Below are 14495 nucleotides of genomic sequence, written 5' to 3' on the forward strand. Positions count from 1 at the left end.
TGATGCTAGTGAACATTGGTCTCTGGATCAAAGCCTCAGACAGAACAAGCGCCAAATGGTACCACAGTGAGAACTCCAGAGTGAAAAATCAAAGCTGCTCAACTTCCATCTCTCACTCGGACATGAGAAACCGATCCAGCGATTGAGAGAAGGCAGAAAGTTAACCTGCGAGCAAAGATTTTAATCTAACCTTGCATGGCACCTAAGCACCTTCTATAACAAAGGACACAAATTTTCTTTTAATATTTATTATGACTGAAACTCTTAGGAAAGAATTTATGTGGTCTTGGTGGCCCTAGTGCGCTTCTTCTTAACTACCACTGGCTTCTGGCTCCTCAGGATCGCACTGGCACGGCGAAGAGCAGCCTAGGAGGGAAACGGAGGGTGAATGAGCAACACAAAATGAAGTCCTGGACACTTAAAACCGTTAGGATGCAAAACCACAATTTAAACAGTGCCATGGAAAGGAAGCATGACAACCACGGAGAAGGATAAAGTAGAAAGGACACGTTTAGGGAAGGCAAAACACAGTAGAAAGGGGAATGTGCACCCCTCATGCTCTGAAAACACACGCAATGCCCAAGTATAATTCCATTTATGCAAGAAAAGCATATCTTTCACGCCTCTCCGTCTAAAAACTGAGCAGAAAAGGATTATTCTAGAACATGCACAATTTGAGCATCAACTTCCCTAATAATGTAGTTGCCCATATGCTCATTTGACTGGACTAAACACTGGGACACTGACAATTGCTGCATTCAGGTCTGAATATGCATTCAGTAACCAGATTAAATAAATACAAATAAAATAACCCACATCTCCTTGAGACGCCAGCACAAATGGTTATCCACGTCCAATAAAATAAAACTAAAAACGCTTTCCTTGACTTACAAAGCCCTCCATAAAGCAGTCCCCAGCTACCTTGTAGACAAACTACAGAGAAGAACTTCTCTCAGACCTACCAGAATTGGGAATGTTAACTGTCTGACCATACCTAAATATAATCTCACCACTACCTGTGGTAATAGCTTTACTGTAAAGGCAGCTAAATTCTGGAACTCACTGCCTCAAGATCTGAGAGCCGACCAACCTTACCTACACTTCAGAAAAAATGTAATAAAACACATCATCGCAACTGACCCCTAGTCTCCCAGTACCCGCTGTGGACCTGCCCACATCAGAAGAGACCCTCTCAGCTTGCATTAATATTGTATTATTGTGTTAAAATTTGAAGACCATGTGTAATCTAGTCTACCTGTGAGCCTAAGTGATATACGAAGGGCTTCAATCCTGTAATATATATTTTTGGTACATTGCTTAATGTTTGTCTGTAATTACATAGGCCATTTTTAGTCTTTGCTTTTGTACATTGTGTATATCTTGTAAGCATGTAAATACTGTATCCTGTGTGTTTCGCAACCTTGTAAGCTTTGCATCTCCATACTGCTGCGGCCTTTTACTTACGAGTCTGGTGCGCATAACAATTGAATAAACAAGCAAGCAGATTACTTTTAAGGTTGATGTATGTACTCAATGCATTCTTATGTGCCTTCTTAGACTGGATGTTTGGATTGTTGCTTCAATAACTTATTTGATCATCCACTTGACAAACCAACAGATAACATTTTGAACAAAGTTTAAAACAAACAGCCATGGGAGAAACGTGTGAAAGACGACACGTGGGGCAGAGTAGCAAAAACATCTGGTCTAGTGCCAGCATGGAAGCAACAAGGCTTCTGATTTAGGCCCCAACATTCCAGAATTACATAATATGGCCACATTGGTGTATTAAACTCAGACCCCAAAACACCCTTTGTCGCATTACCAGTGAGTTCAACATTCTAATGCTACATTTACACAGGATGTAAAACATTGGAAAGTGATTGAATATTTTACAAAATATGGATTTGGACCTACATGGCACGGCACAACAGCAAGACAATTTTTGCCAAACTATGCTGTTTTGTTCAGACCAATACCTTCCCTGGTTTAATCTAGTAACTATAAAACAGTGGCTTTAGGGATTTGTATGGAGGCTCTACACTACAAATAGTTTTTTGGGTTTGCTACATTGGTTTACCAGGCACACGCTCAGCAGTTTAAAGACAGCGCCAAGCTAGGTCACAGAAAGGATTGGAGCTGCAGCATAAAGGGGAAGAGAGGCGAGTTTACCATGCGGAGGTCCTTCCTGTAGTTATTCTTGCGAATAATGTGGCGAAGACTGCTCAAAGTAGCCCGTGCATTCTTGTTAATGGTGATTTTTTCATAGGCAGATGCTGGTTTGCGCTGACCTAAAGAGGAAGCAATGTACAGTGAAAAGAAAGTTACTGACTATTTGGTTTAGAAATCACATGAAACTGAGTTTTAAAAGAAACCGTTTCATATATCAAGCCTGATAACCAGCAACAAAAACAAAAATGGTGTGCAGAAAATATTCAAAGTACTCCAGAAAGTAAGTCTATTAACATGTTAATACCCATGTTATAAAAAAAAGTAGGCCAGCCTCTTGAGGCGTCCGAAAGCCTGGAAACATTGACAAAAAACGATATATGTTTCATGCGAACAATTAGCAATTTTAATGTTCCACAGCATCAAAAATGATTCTTGAGATCTGCATGCAGGTTACAGCAGTACATTCTACCCAACCCAGCAAATTAACTTGCTGCCTCCGCCCCCTATTTGAAAGTACTTGCCCACGTGTGCACTTTACAAAAGCACATTTTATTTAGGTTACCTAACGAGTATTTGTATTAGTCCACTGAAACGACATGAAATACCTGCTCGCTTTTTCAGAACCACAATGACTCCTTTTCCATCAGCTGCTGGCTCCACACCAACTGTTTTCCTATGGATGAGCCCATTGTATCGGAAAGAGTTTCTCGCCTTCAGATTGTTGGGCTCCTACAAAAAAATAAAACATTCAGTTGCACCATTTGATAAGAGGTACAAGAAATCTAAATATTCAATTATTAGAAAAATGACAGTGCAATCGTCAAGAGAAACGGAACACGCAGAATTGCCAATTTAATTTCTGAAAGAGTGCTCGTCTCCGTATAATTTCTGGGAAGATATTTAAAACTAGCAACATGTGACTGACAGCCAGTACAGCCACACCAACCACCCAGGTTTCTGACGGTAATAAAACACTAACAGGTGCCATGAAAAACGTGTTTCCAAAATGTAAATCCCAAATTTCCATTTCCATGGCAGCATCAATAACGTTGCAGGATGTGACCTGAACCACCAGCAGATAAAAGGAGGACAACGGGGCGCACGAGGTGGCTGCAATCAGCTTGTATGGATATATGGCCTTGTATCAACATGCATCTAGCAATTGGAGGAATCTGATGGGTGCCACCTGTCAATACAAACATTCATCAAACCAGAGTGAAAGCAGACAAACTCAATCAAGTGAATTAAAAACAAATTGGCATGAACTACTAACCAATACTGGCAAGAGTACTTAGTGTGTGTTGGGCGCAGGGGGTGCTATAATGTCAATTTACACACGCTGGGAATGGTTTTATGCAGGCACCCTTGCTTACTATGACATTTGCGTTTTTCGCGCCATGATAGTGTCACAACCCTGATTTCATTACGAGAATGACAGCAGTCAGTTACCCATGTCACACCCACCTCCAAAAGCTAAACTCACTAAAAAGCATTGTCATCATACAGGCGTCAAAAAACGTCTGCCCAACTTGGGGTATTTAATCTACAGGAAACCGATGTCAACATTTGACAAATTCACCTTCTCAATCTCTGACTAGCACGCACTCGGGGAGCGTGGTGAAAGCAGTCACTGCAAAGTAGCTGTTAAGCATTGCTGTAGGCCAATCCGAGCCTGCTCACTTACCGTGCTGTAAACCTGTTTGTTCCTTTTAATCAAGAAACTGGAGCAGTTGCGAACGATCATCCATTGCAGGTGAGCAGACATTTTCACGTGCCTGAGAGAAGAAAAAAAAATTAGATCTACTGTTTTCAATCAGACATGCTGCAGGCTTCCCACGGATCACATTCACAGGTTAACTGCGGCCAGAACCCCAAATTGCTATTTAAACTGACGTTTAACAGTCATTTGAAGGGTCACAACCCACACCAGGTGCACCGAGGCGGACAAGAAATTCAGCCCAATGGCGGTGCTCGCTGAATACTTTGAGTAGCAAATATGGATCACATTTGTCAAGTGCGAAAACGCAGGTTCACGTTCTGCAGCGTACAACGAAGGGCTAACGTGTGCAAAGGAGTAACCTACAGTTGCGCAGCTGTTTTCCCACACCTGGGACATCCACGCGTTCATACCATACAATTACATAAGAGCTCACCACAGGTTCATACCATAAGAGCTCAGCGCAGAGAAAAGGTGCAGGTGATGGGAGTGAACTGTACCAAGGAAATGATCCTCTTGAATATTACAAGAGGATTTGGCACTATACACATGCAAGGTCTACAAACGTTAAAACCATCGGAAACAAGAGATTGAAGGAGTCGTGGACAGTGCAATTCTTCCTAAAAGGGAGACCGAACTATACAGCGCTGTGGAGCACCCTGCTAGTGACCTCTACTCAGCTCAAAGAAAAAGCAACAAACTGTACATCCAAAAATCACAGCTCACACTATTACAGGTGCACATAAAGGTAGCCGCCGATTCAAAAACGAAAGTGTGCTTTTTGAAAAACGCCTAGAACCCGGGATGGGGGAGCAATGCTAGTCGTGTAATGCCCCCCTCTGAGGATTCTATTGTATTAGTACCCTGGCACTTTGTACCAAGCTACTAATAGTTCAGCAGCTTGACGTGGCCATTTTGTTCCCCAATACATGAAAACCTGAGTGTCTTCAAGAGAATGGTTTCAGACTTTGCATTTGATGGGGTGTGGGCTACGGCTATGCGAGAACTGATTTCTTGCTAGAGTCATTTGCACCTCTAGCATTGGCACTCTTCAGGCTCATAAGGAGACTGCCAGCTGCCCTTTGAGAGAGTGTCAAGATGTTTGGCGGGTCTCAATGTGGTGCATAAAGTATTCAAGACAGAAACTGACAAAGTGCAATCTCATCACTTGCAGCGCTCCTTTACGGAAACCTGGCAAGCGAAGGATCACCCAGGTGAAGGGAGGAGTATGGATGGCCCCATTTCCAAGTTCCGCCAATCTCAGAAAGGACGAAGTCCTGATGGTGGGCGACCACTATTTCTTTGGCATATGGGAACAATGGTCAGCCGATCCATGTGCCAATTGGGTGAAGAGGCTGGGTTACAAGTTGGTATTTTTGAACCCTCCACTCCCTCCATAATCGATAAGCCCTACAAATAAGGGGTGTATCAGCCACTTTTACTGTGTAAAAAGTAAATATGGAGTAAACCCCCCTACTGCCCCCCCCCCCAAAAAAGACAGAACCCTGTACCCAAGATCCCACCCCCACAGCACCATGGATATGTTTCGACAAGTAGTGCATGTTGTACCACAGGTTTTCGTTAGGTGGACAAATTTGCCGCGTTCAGAGCCTCAAGGGTGGTAGAAAAGCCTTGGTGGTTTCCATCAGTTGATTGATTCAGAATTATTTGTATGTATGGCTTTTTCGACTACAGGGATGGCGATGTCTTGGGCAGATGCACGAGTTTCTCACAAGAAAAAGGGACATGGAAGTAATGCTTAGATTTAGCAGTAACCCTTATCCCTTCCCTTCATCACAGTACTTGTGACCGGTTTACCTCCCAGTGGGGAACAGTAGGGCCCACAAACGTCTGTGGCAAAGGGTGGTATAATACAATACTCACAGGAGCGAAGGGCAGATCACCCACCACGAAGGATGGTTCCAGTCATGGAGGCGTGCCTCAGAAGTATGTGATGAGACGAGGAAGAGAAGGACAAGGAGTAATGATTACCAGTAAGTAATCTAAGCATTATACAAACAGGAAGTTAAAAAAAAGCGCATTGCAGAAAAGCTTTCCCTACACTCCAGTCATTGGGATGGGGTCGTCCATATATTGCATGTAGGAACATCTGTTATCAGTAGCAACTCAACGGTTATCGCCCTCTGAAGAATGGTAAAATGCTGCCCAATCCAAGTTAACTTCACACCTTCACTCCATACTCTACTCAATCCTTTCTGTACCAGAACTGATCGAAGTTCTTCATAATTATCTTACATACTCTAGTCTATGTTGGATATGCTTCGTACCATTCAGCCTTTGATTTACTGAAGGTGTCTCAGTCTTCACTGGCGTATGTTTGAAATACACTACTGCACGCAAACTAAGGTTGTAGAAACAGAGGGTTGCATCTTAAACGCACTAGGCATGCACTGGCAAACATCCCCATTTCACCAGAAACTAAGAATGGAGCCCCCATAACATATGTAACACTCCGAAGAACACATTGGTGCAATAATGTATCCAAGAATCACATTTCACGATGGCAAAAAGATGCTCATTCTTGTAAGCACTCAGCAAGACCAATGATTATCCACACTCACATTGTCAATTTAGTAAAGCCCAACAGCTTGCTAACAATCACGTCCGTTTTTATCACAGCCTTTTCTGAATGCACACCCGAAGAAGGCATTACTATAATAGACACTTCTAGCACCAGTTCGGCGCCTACAGCTAGGCACCCCCCAGTGTAGCGTTGTGGACCAGTCCAACTGCATACATCCTCACTAACAAAATCTTCTCAACAAATAAAATGATCACTCATATTCTGCAATGATTACCCCTTAATTAAGACATCCCCTCGTACATGATTGCAAAAACACCTCTTTCCTAACCAGAAAGCCTAAATGTGCTCATCCAGAATCTCTTCAGCCATGCAAATCCCAGCAAGAAAGACGTTGGGTTTTCTGACCCCAATTTCCACTCCACTAAGACTCAATACAATAAGCTTTAAGTGAACTGGACTACTGCAGCAGCCTAAGCACCTCACTCAAAAATGGCAACCCCTTCCTTTATTATAAAATCACAAGAAGCCTAGTAATATGCAAAATCCATCTACGCTCAATCACAATTTAAGTCCAGACTCCCTCCCCCGTTGAACAATGGCACTGTTCTCTCAAAATCGAAAAGTATTTAGATCCTTGGGCAGGTCTCTGGTTGCTCACCCTCATAACAGCTCAGATTAATTTAATTCCTTCTAACCCACCAGCCGCTTAACCATTTGTGCATGTATCGCACTGAAATCCAAGCATGCTCAATACCCAACATACTGACACTATCCATTGTACCAGCCATGCAAATGTGCATCTTGGTCCAGGGGTTCTATGTGATTTTACAGATTTTATTTTTTTACTAAAGAGGTTTTAAACCATTTTTACAGAAAAACAACTTTTTCTATTGGGGGGGGTCGCTCGTCCACCCCCCATTTCTCAGTGTTTATAACCACACCCCAACTGATCATAGAGCAGAGACTGACCTTTTCTCAGCCTGAGCAAGGGTTCATGCTAGTTGGCAATAAACTAAAATAAGCCTGTGCAATACACTTTTCAAATATTCACAATCCAGAACCTTGTAAATATACCGATTATGTTTAACATTTAAAGACAGCTTACATTTTATAAACATTCTGGACCATCTTCAATGAGGTGTTGGAAGATACTGACTGCACTAGTGGTAGTTTAGCCATTTGCAAATCATGAAAGCACTGCATGATTTGCATTGCAAAGTAGTGAGCATATAACCTGCCACTAAGTCACCATAAACATGCCAAGGGCTCCAGGGCTGTAGTCCATTCATACGAATTTGGGACGAATATGTGGTTTAAACAACATGTTTAATCTGTTTAATCAAGTTGTGTAACCAGTAACAAGTTCACGATTTATTCAGTGCGAGTTTGTCAGCTGTATTTGCCCATCACAGAAGCACATGGTCTTTTGCCATAAAAAAATACTATCAACTGAATGAATTGCTTACACCAATTTCTACGAATTACTCCCCCGACCTGCTACGTGCATACCCAAGTCTGTGGTCCTAAAACAACGGCAAACAAGTCCCTATGGTGTCCCCTACCTCTGAAACACGTTTTGAAAAATCTACACTACAGCACCAAAACTCCAACAGGCTTTTGATAATATTTTGAAACTGGAGTCATAGATCATAATGTCTGAACGTTTTTTATCATGTCTATACGGTGCAAAAGGGCCCAGAGTCCTGCTATGGCATAACTACCAAGGATTCTGGCCCCCGACAAACCTAAAAAAAAACGCTTTCAATTAGATCCATCACACGAACAAGTTAGTGAGGTTTGGGACCCATCAGTTTTCAACCACCATACTAACGAAGATGGATCAGCAGCTGGCATTTCAGATCCTCGCGGCTCCTACCGTGAACCGAAAGACTCACGCCTTCCAGAACCCTAAATGCTACAATCAAGTTAATCTTGTCCCTAAATATGCTATTCCGCAACCTGTACCGTAATTGTCCACCGTATCCATTTCAAAGAGACAGGGTTTGATGGCAAGCTGAAAATGAAGTTATAGGCAGAGGATAGTGGGGACTGAGGGACTATCATGCCTTGCTTTACCCATTAATGTGTTAGGCCTTTTTAAGCTCTCTTGTGTATTTTATGACTTGCTATGTGGCTTCTATACACCTCTCACTAACCCACTCATAGCTAACCACTCGCTACAAAAGAACACCAGCAAGTAACATTTACCCTGCACAAACATACCATACTACCTTTACTACCAGCTGCTCAAATCTTCAGCAGCCCTTGACCCAAACTCAGGGCATAGTTGTAGCACCAAGTGAATAATAACTACACCTGGAGATCCCTTCTTGATACACAAATCCCAAGGGCCCCACAATTTCTTTAAAAAGACAGGACGCCAGTACATCCGATCAGCCAGCAGCAACACCTGCACCTTGCAGACCCCTCACAAAAACATGCCCATTCCTATAAAGCCAAGAACCCTGTCACACTACAAGGCTGTTCATACAGAGATTCCAGTTAAGTGCATTAACGAAAACAAATCTGCAATGCAGAACAGTATGAAGTTGGAATGGTTTGGGTAGGCAGCATGTTACAAGGTTGCATATTGTTAATAGGCTGTTTATTTGTATTTATTAACTTTTATATAGCGCTTTACATTAAACAGTAATACATGAGAAGCAGAATAAAATACATGATTCAAATAAACAAGAACAGCACGAATAACAATTTACTGAGTTTGAGTGGGTAGAAACCTGAAGTGGGGAGGGAAAGGAGAAGGGCAGTTAGGGGGAAGAATGAAGGTGAGATTTTAATGAGGAGCGATAGGAAGAGTAAGGAGTTGGAACGGATGGGGCGAGGTAAGGAGTTCCAATGAAACGGGAGAAGAAGGGAGGAGCAAGATAGTTAAGTGATTTGACGGACGAGGCAGGGGAAGAAAGAGTGGATGGAGAGCCAGCCAAGGGAGGAGAGTGAAGAGGAGATGGAGTCAAAAGGAGACGAAGCAAAGGGTGCGGATGGCGGAGTGGTTGGGGGATTTGAGGGGGGCAAGAGGAGGGGAGGCCAAATAGGAGGGCTGAGCAGTAGAAGAGACAGGAGAAGATAAGGAAGATAAGGGAGGAAATTAAAAGTTAGGAGGCGTGGAAGGTGAGAGGAACGGATTTTACAGATGTTTTGAAGATGGAAGTGACAGGCACGAGAGATATGGTGGGTAAAGGCGAGATTGGTATCAAAATGGAGGCCAAGATAGCGGGCAGAAGTAGAGAAAGCAAGATTAGAGGGAGGAAAGAGGATGGAAGGAGGGCGAAGAGTGTTGGCAGGGAAGACTAAGATTTCAATTTTGTCAGAGTTTAAAGGGAGAAAGTGGGATGACATCCATGTTTTGATAGCAGTGAGACAGGAGATTTTAAGGTGAATGTCCCGGGTGAAGGAGGAGAAAGAGGAAGAATTGGGTGTAATCAGCATAAAAGTGATGAGATGCTGAAGGAAGAGATGATGGGGCAAGAAGAGAAGTAGTGAGAAGAGGAGGGGGCCAAGTACGGAGCCTTAGGGAACACCAAATCCGAGAGAGTGAGTAGGGGAAGAGCGGCCGCCCCAGGAGGACGAAGGAGCGATTGGAGAGGTAGGAGGAGCACCAATTGAGGACAGAGCTTTTGAGACCAAAAGTGCAGAGTGTGTTGAGGATTAAAGGGTAATCGACGGTGTCAAATGCTGCAGCGAATAAGAATAGAAGATTGTTTAGAATAGCGAGCAGTAAGAAGAGAATTTAGAACAGAGGTAAGAGCAGTCTCGGTGGAAAGCAAAGGGCGAAATCCAGATTAAGTAGGGGGGAGGAGTTTAGAGACGAAAGCAGAGTTGAGAGAGGACCAGTCGTTCGAGCATCTTAGAGGGGAAAGGTAAAAGATGGTACAAAATTTGGAAGCTTGGAGAGGGTCAGCTGAGGGTGTTTTCCGATGGGGATGATGGTGGCATGAAGGCAGCAGTTGAAAGGCATATGTTGAAGAAAGAGGGGAGGTAAGGAATGAGAAGGGGTAGACTTTGGGAATAAGAGGAGGGGGTCATCCCGGGAGGATAGCTCAGCGGCAGCGCGCGCGTCTTGGAAGCAAGACACGAAGCAACATCAGGTTTGATCCCCGGGTCCGCGCTTAGAAACCTCTGTGTTTAAGAGCATTATAACTACGTAACTAAGACAAAAAAAACCAATTACGCAACCAAGAAAAACAAACAATGCCTGTAACAGCGCCTCAATGCCTGCGGGCTGTGTGAGCGCTTTATAAATGTAAAATAAAATAAAAAAGGGAAGGGGTGGCGGTAGGGTGAGTTTTGGACAGGAGGGGGATATGTCAGCGTTGGAGACAGGGGAGAAGTTGGACAAGGAGGAAGGGGTGGAGTGGGGGAGAGGATATTTTGGCGCAAGGCTAGAATTTTAGAGAAGTCCACGAAATCAGAGGGAGAGAAGTAGCGGAATGGGTCAGGGGTAGGTTGGGGAAGAAGACTAGTAACGGTTTGGAAGATACGTTTGGGAGAAGCTTGAGAATGGAGAAGATTAAAAAGTAGGAGCGTTTGGCTGAGCTAATGCAGGAGTCATACAGGGAATGGTAAGGGAAGTAGGAGGATTGGTTGGTGGGCGAAGGATGTTTAAACCAGCGTCTTTCAAGCCGCCGAAGAAGGCAGCGCATAGACAGAAGGTGGGAGGAAAGCCAGGTCTGGGCAGATATGCGAGAGGGACAGAAGGGGGAAGATGGGTGGATGGTCAGGGCTGTGGGAGAGAGATGAGGAAAGAGAAGGTGAATGATTCGATGAATTGAGAAGGGTCAAAGTTGAAGAGGTCTCGTCTGTAGAAAGAAAGATGGGGGAAGGGGAGAGTAAGGAAGAAGGGCATGGTCAGACAGGTAAGTAGGGATGGTAGAGACAGGAGGGGGGAGAGATTAATGAGATTGAGAGTGGAGCCAGAGGAGTGGGTGGGTGAGGTAGGAAGGGGGATAGAGGATAGGAGTCTGGAATGGAAAGAGGGGAAGATTAAAGTCACTGAGAACGGTGAGGGGACTGGGGGTAGGGGTTATGAGGGAGAGGAGGTGATCAAGATCATCATAGAAAGAGGTGAGAGGACGGTATATAAGAAAGGAGATGGCATGGGGGTAGGTGAATGTTTTAAACAGGTATTCAAAGGAGGGGTAGACTCGGAGAGGAGTAGAACAGGGGGAAAATAGACAATTAGGGTGATAGAGAAGGCCAAGGCCGCCTCCACGGCCAGAGTGGCGAGAGACATGAGTAAAGGAGGAAGTGAGAGAAGCAGGTACGGTTGGAATTAAAGGGGGGTGTCCAGGCTTCAGAAATGCATAGAAAATGAAGATTTAGTCGAAGAAACAGATCGACAGCTGTGGTCTTGTTGCAGAGAGAGCGGGCATTCCAGAGGGCGATGTTGGAGGGAGGGACAATAGGGGATAGAGGGGGCGTTGAGAAAGGGGGGGGGGGGGGAGTAGAGTGAGGAGATGGCCATGGCTAGGAGGAAGAGGGTTAAGAAGGGAGGTTAACAGTGGATTGGGGAAAAGGGGGGAAGGTAGAGGAGAGAGTAGGGGAGAGAAAATTAGAAACTCATGTCTTGAGAAAGGTTAGAGTAAATCAATAGTGGGAGAAGAAAAAGGGGAGTGAAAGGGAATGTCAGGATGGAATGAGCAACAGAAGACGGAGGAGTGAAAAAATCAGGTAGGAGGGCGCGGTGAGGAGGATCAGGAGGAGGGGAAGATGAAAAGATAAACAAATAAATTCACAGTCATGGGGCATAAAAACAGAAAGTGGTAGATCTCAACATGGGAGCAAAATATGACGGGTAACCAGGTAAAACAGCTTAAAAGATAGTGAGTACTGAATCTGACAGTAACAGGTCAGGAAAGACACTCTGGGACAAGATCAGGGTGGGGCACAGGATCACAACGGTGAGGGAGCAGGCAGAATAATAGGCTGTTTATACTATGCGAAATCACCATACAGCATAGAAGTAGGTACCCGAAAAAAGTAACTTATGCATCCCATATTCACAATATTTCCCAATTAAAGCAGAGGAAGTTGGCCCGCTAAATCATCTATATAGTTTAGCTCTCGCATTACCTTGAACTAACTGCCCAACTTCACTAGTATGGAATCCCCACCCAAAGCCAATAGACTTTCTGGCGAGTGAAGGGACACATCCCAAAGCCAAGTTCCTTGGAAAGGTCTCCAGTAACACAAATTAATATTCTATGTAAAAGTTGACCACTGGCCCAATTGTTTAGAGTTTCATCGCCTAATGATTGTCCCTAGTCCATTTTCTTAGGCATTATCCCTTCTTAGTATGGCACACGACATCATTAGCAACCTCTCCTCCAAAATGCATCTGTACAACCGTTGTGGTAGCAACAACATCCCAGCTTCTACTATATACACATACTACTGCTTCCATCTTCCAAACCCTAGTATTTACACATCACTACCCTGCTCTTTTTGATCCTATGGACCTCCTCACTCTGCCCACCTGGTCGAGGAGATAATGTCCATCCAGTACCTGTACATATACTGTCCCTACTATATTTTGTAATCATGTCTGCCTTTTGTAAATTATAATTGCCTACTTCCTGCGATATCTGTATTCGTATCCTGTACTCTGTATGTAACCAATACTACCCTGTAACTTAAGCTTTGCATCTTCTTGACTGTTGCGCCCGGTTACTCTCTGGTCTGCCGCGCATTATAAGTGAATAAAACAAACAAACCAGTAAAACATTAATCTGATACAAAAAACAAAATGAAGATAAAGCAGCATCAAATAAGTTGCATTGACCGGTTGTAGTTTAGCAATGTATAAACATGAACTATCGGTTCCAAAACGCAGATAAGGTCAATACAGGGCGATACTGTACACCAGACGTAGTCAATTTCGCGATGACAACTTTTCAATGTTACCCGGGACTTTTAATCGTTCGAGATTGAAGGGCAATCAGAAGCTTAACAAGGATCCTCTAACAGCCCTATCCGGCCGACGTGTAATACATAGGATTTGCATGGCAAAAGACGGGTCACTCTAGGAACATTAGGGCACATGAAAGACAGGATATGGGCCACAGGCCACACTAGAAGCGTTGACTTCGTGTTCCGTCTTTCAACTTATGTGTGTGGGCCCGCTGTTGTGTACTACACGACCGAGAGCAGGGGGCCTATGTACAACGAAGAAATCGTACTACGGAGAAGCGGTCTCCCAACACGGGCTTTCGTGGTGTATTAATCTTTTTCCGAAAGTAGGCACCGCAAACGCTCCCAAGCACGTTACCTCGCTCCGCGGTGCTCGCCTAAAAAGAAAAGGAAGTGGGCGGGGAAAAGGTAGGACTTATCACCTCCCATCCAGTCAATGGGGCCACGTAAAGAGGAAGTGACGCCATTCCGCAGACGTTCGTAGAGAACTGCTAAACAGAGAAAGCGGACAGCGGTATCTGACCATCAGTCTATCACTCAACCATGTGACGTTTCCCGATCCAGACAAAATACATTTGTTCCCAACCCTAACGGGAGCAGAGCAGTCATTTAGAAATGGTATTTTTCCTAGAGCGTTCCTTGTAGTACTGAAATTTAAACACAGCCTCTTTGTATATATTTTAGCACTATACTTCAAACTATCGAAACCATTTCAACGTGTTGCTTATTATCTGTACGTGTCATTGAAAACTGCTTTGCATCTCTTTCCACAATATGTAGTATGTTTTCTCTTTCATATAGTTAATCATTAGTCTTTCACAGGTGGCTGCCACGCTTCTTAGCACGGGAACACCGTCCCTTGTTGTCCTCTCCTTTGTGTCTATGGAACATAAACCTGGCGGCCATATTGAAATGGATTACAATTCTTATACTTGACGCGGTACACGACACGCCACGGTGATCTATACTTCTTTTGGGCTAAGGCTTCTCTGTGATCTAGGAGGTACTCAATAACTTTGTTTTCTCGTTTGTGTCTGTTGTAGAGGCATGGTGATTATGGCGAAGAAGTCGGAGTACTACCAAACCGTTGAAAAGTAGTTGAAAGCCCTCACATGTCAAGATTGTTTACCAATA

At 44.0% G+C, this 14495-nt stretch overlaps 2 protein-coding genes across 3 annotated transcripts in view; one reads left to right on the plus strand and one right to left on the minus strand.

Annotated features, from left to right (window-relative positions):
* Positions 1 to 232: 232 nt before the first annotated feature.
* On the minus strand, positions 233 to 13811 carry RPL28 (ribosomal protein L28). Its single transcript, XM_069607006.1, has 5 exons — positions 13720 to 13811; positions 3857 to 3947; positions 2778 to 2901; positions 2173 to 2291; positions 233 to 366 (listed from the first exon to the last, which is right to left on the minus strand). Exons 1-5 carry the CDS (start codon positions 13788 to 13790, stop codon positions 277 to 279), a joined length of 495 nt encoding a protein of 164 aa, XP_069463107.1. The 5' UTR covers positions 13791 to 13811; the 3' UTR covers positions 233 to 276.
* Positions 13812 to 13881: 70 nt separating this feature from the next.
* Positions 13882 to 14495, plus strand: part of C1PH7orf50 (chromosome 1p C7orf50 homolog) — a 50971-nt gene continuing 50357 nt past the window's right edge. The window contains exon 1 of one of the 2 annotated variants that reach the window (XM_069607004.1): positions 13882 to 13979. The gene's annotated coding sequence lies outside the window, so the exon portion shown is untranslated. Of the gene's footprint in view, positions 13980 to 14192; positions 14365 to 14495 lie in introns of those variants that run through there. The other variant, XM_069607003.1, reaches the window with a different exon arrangement.

Source organism: Ambystoma mexicanum, chromosome 1p, assembly GCF_040938575.1.
Source record: "Ambystoma mexicanum isolate Mex_15411 chromosome 1p, UKY_AmexF1_1, whole genome shotgun sequence".
Classification (NCBI taxonomy): Eukaryota; Metazoa; Chordata; class Amphibia; order Caudata; family Ambystomatidae; genus Ambystoma; species Ambystoma mexicanum.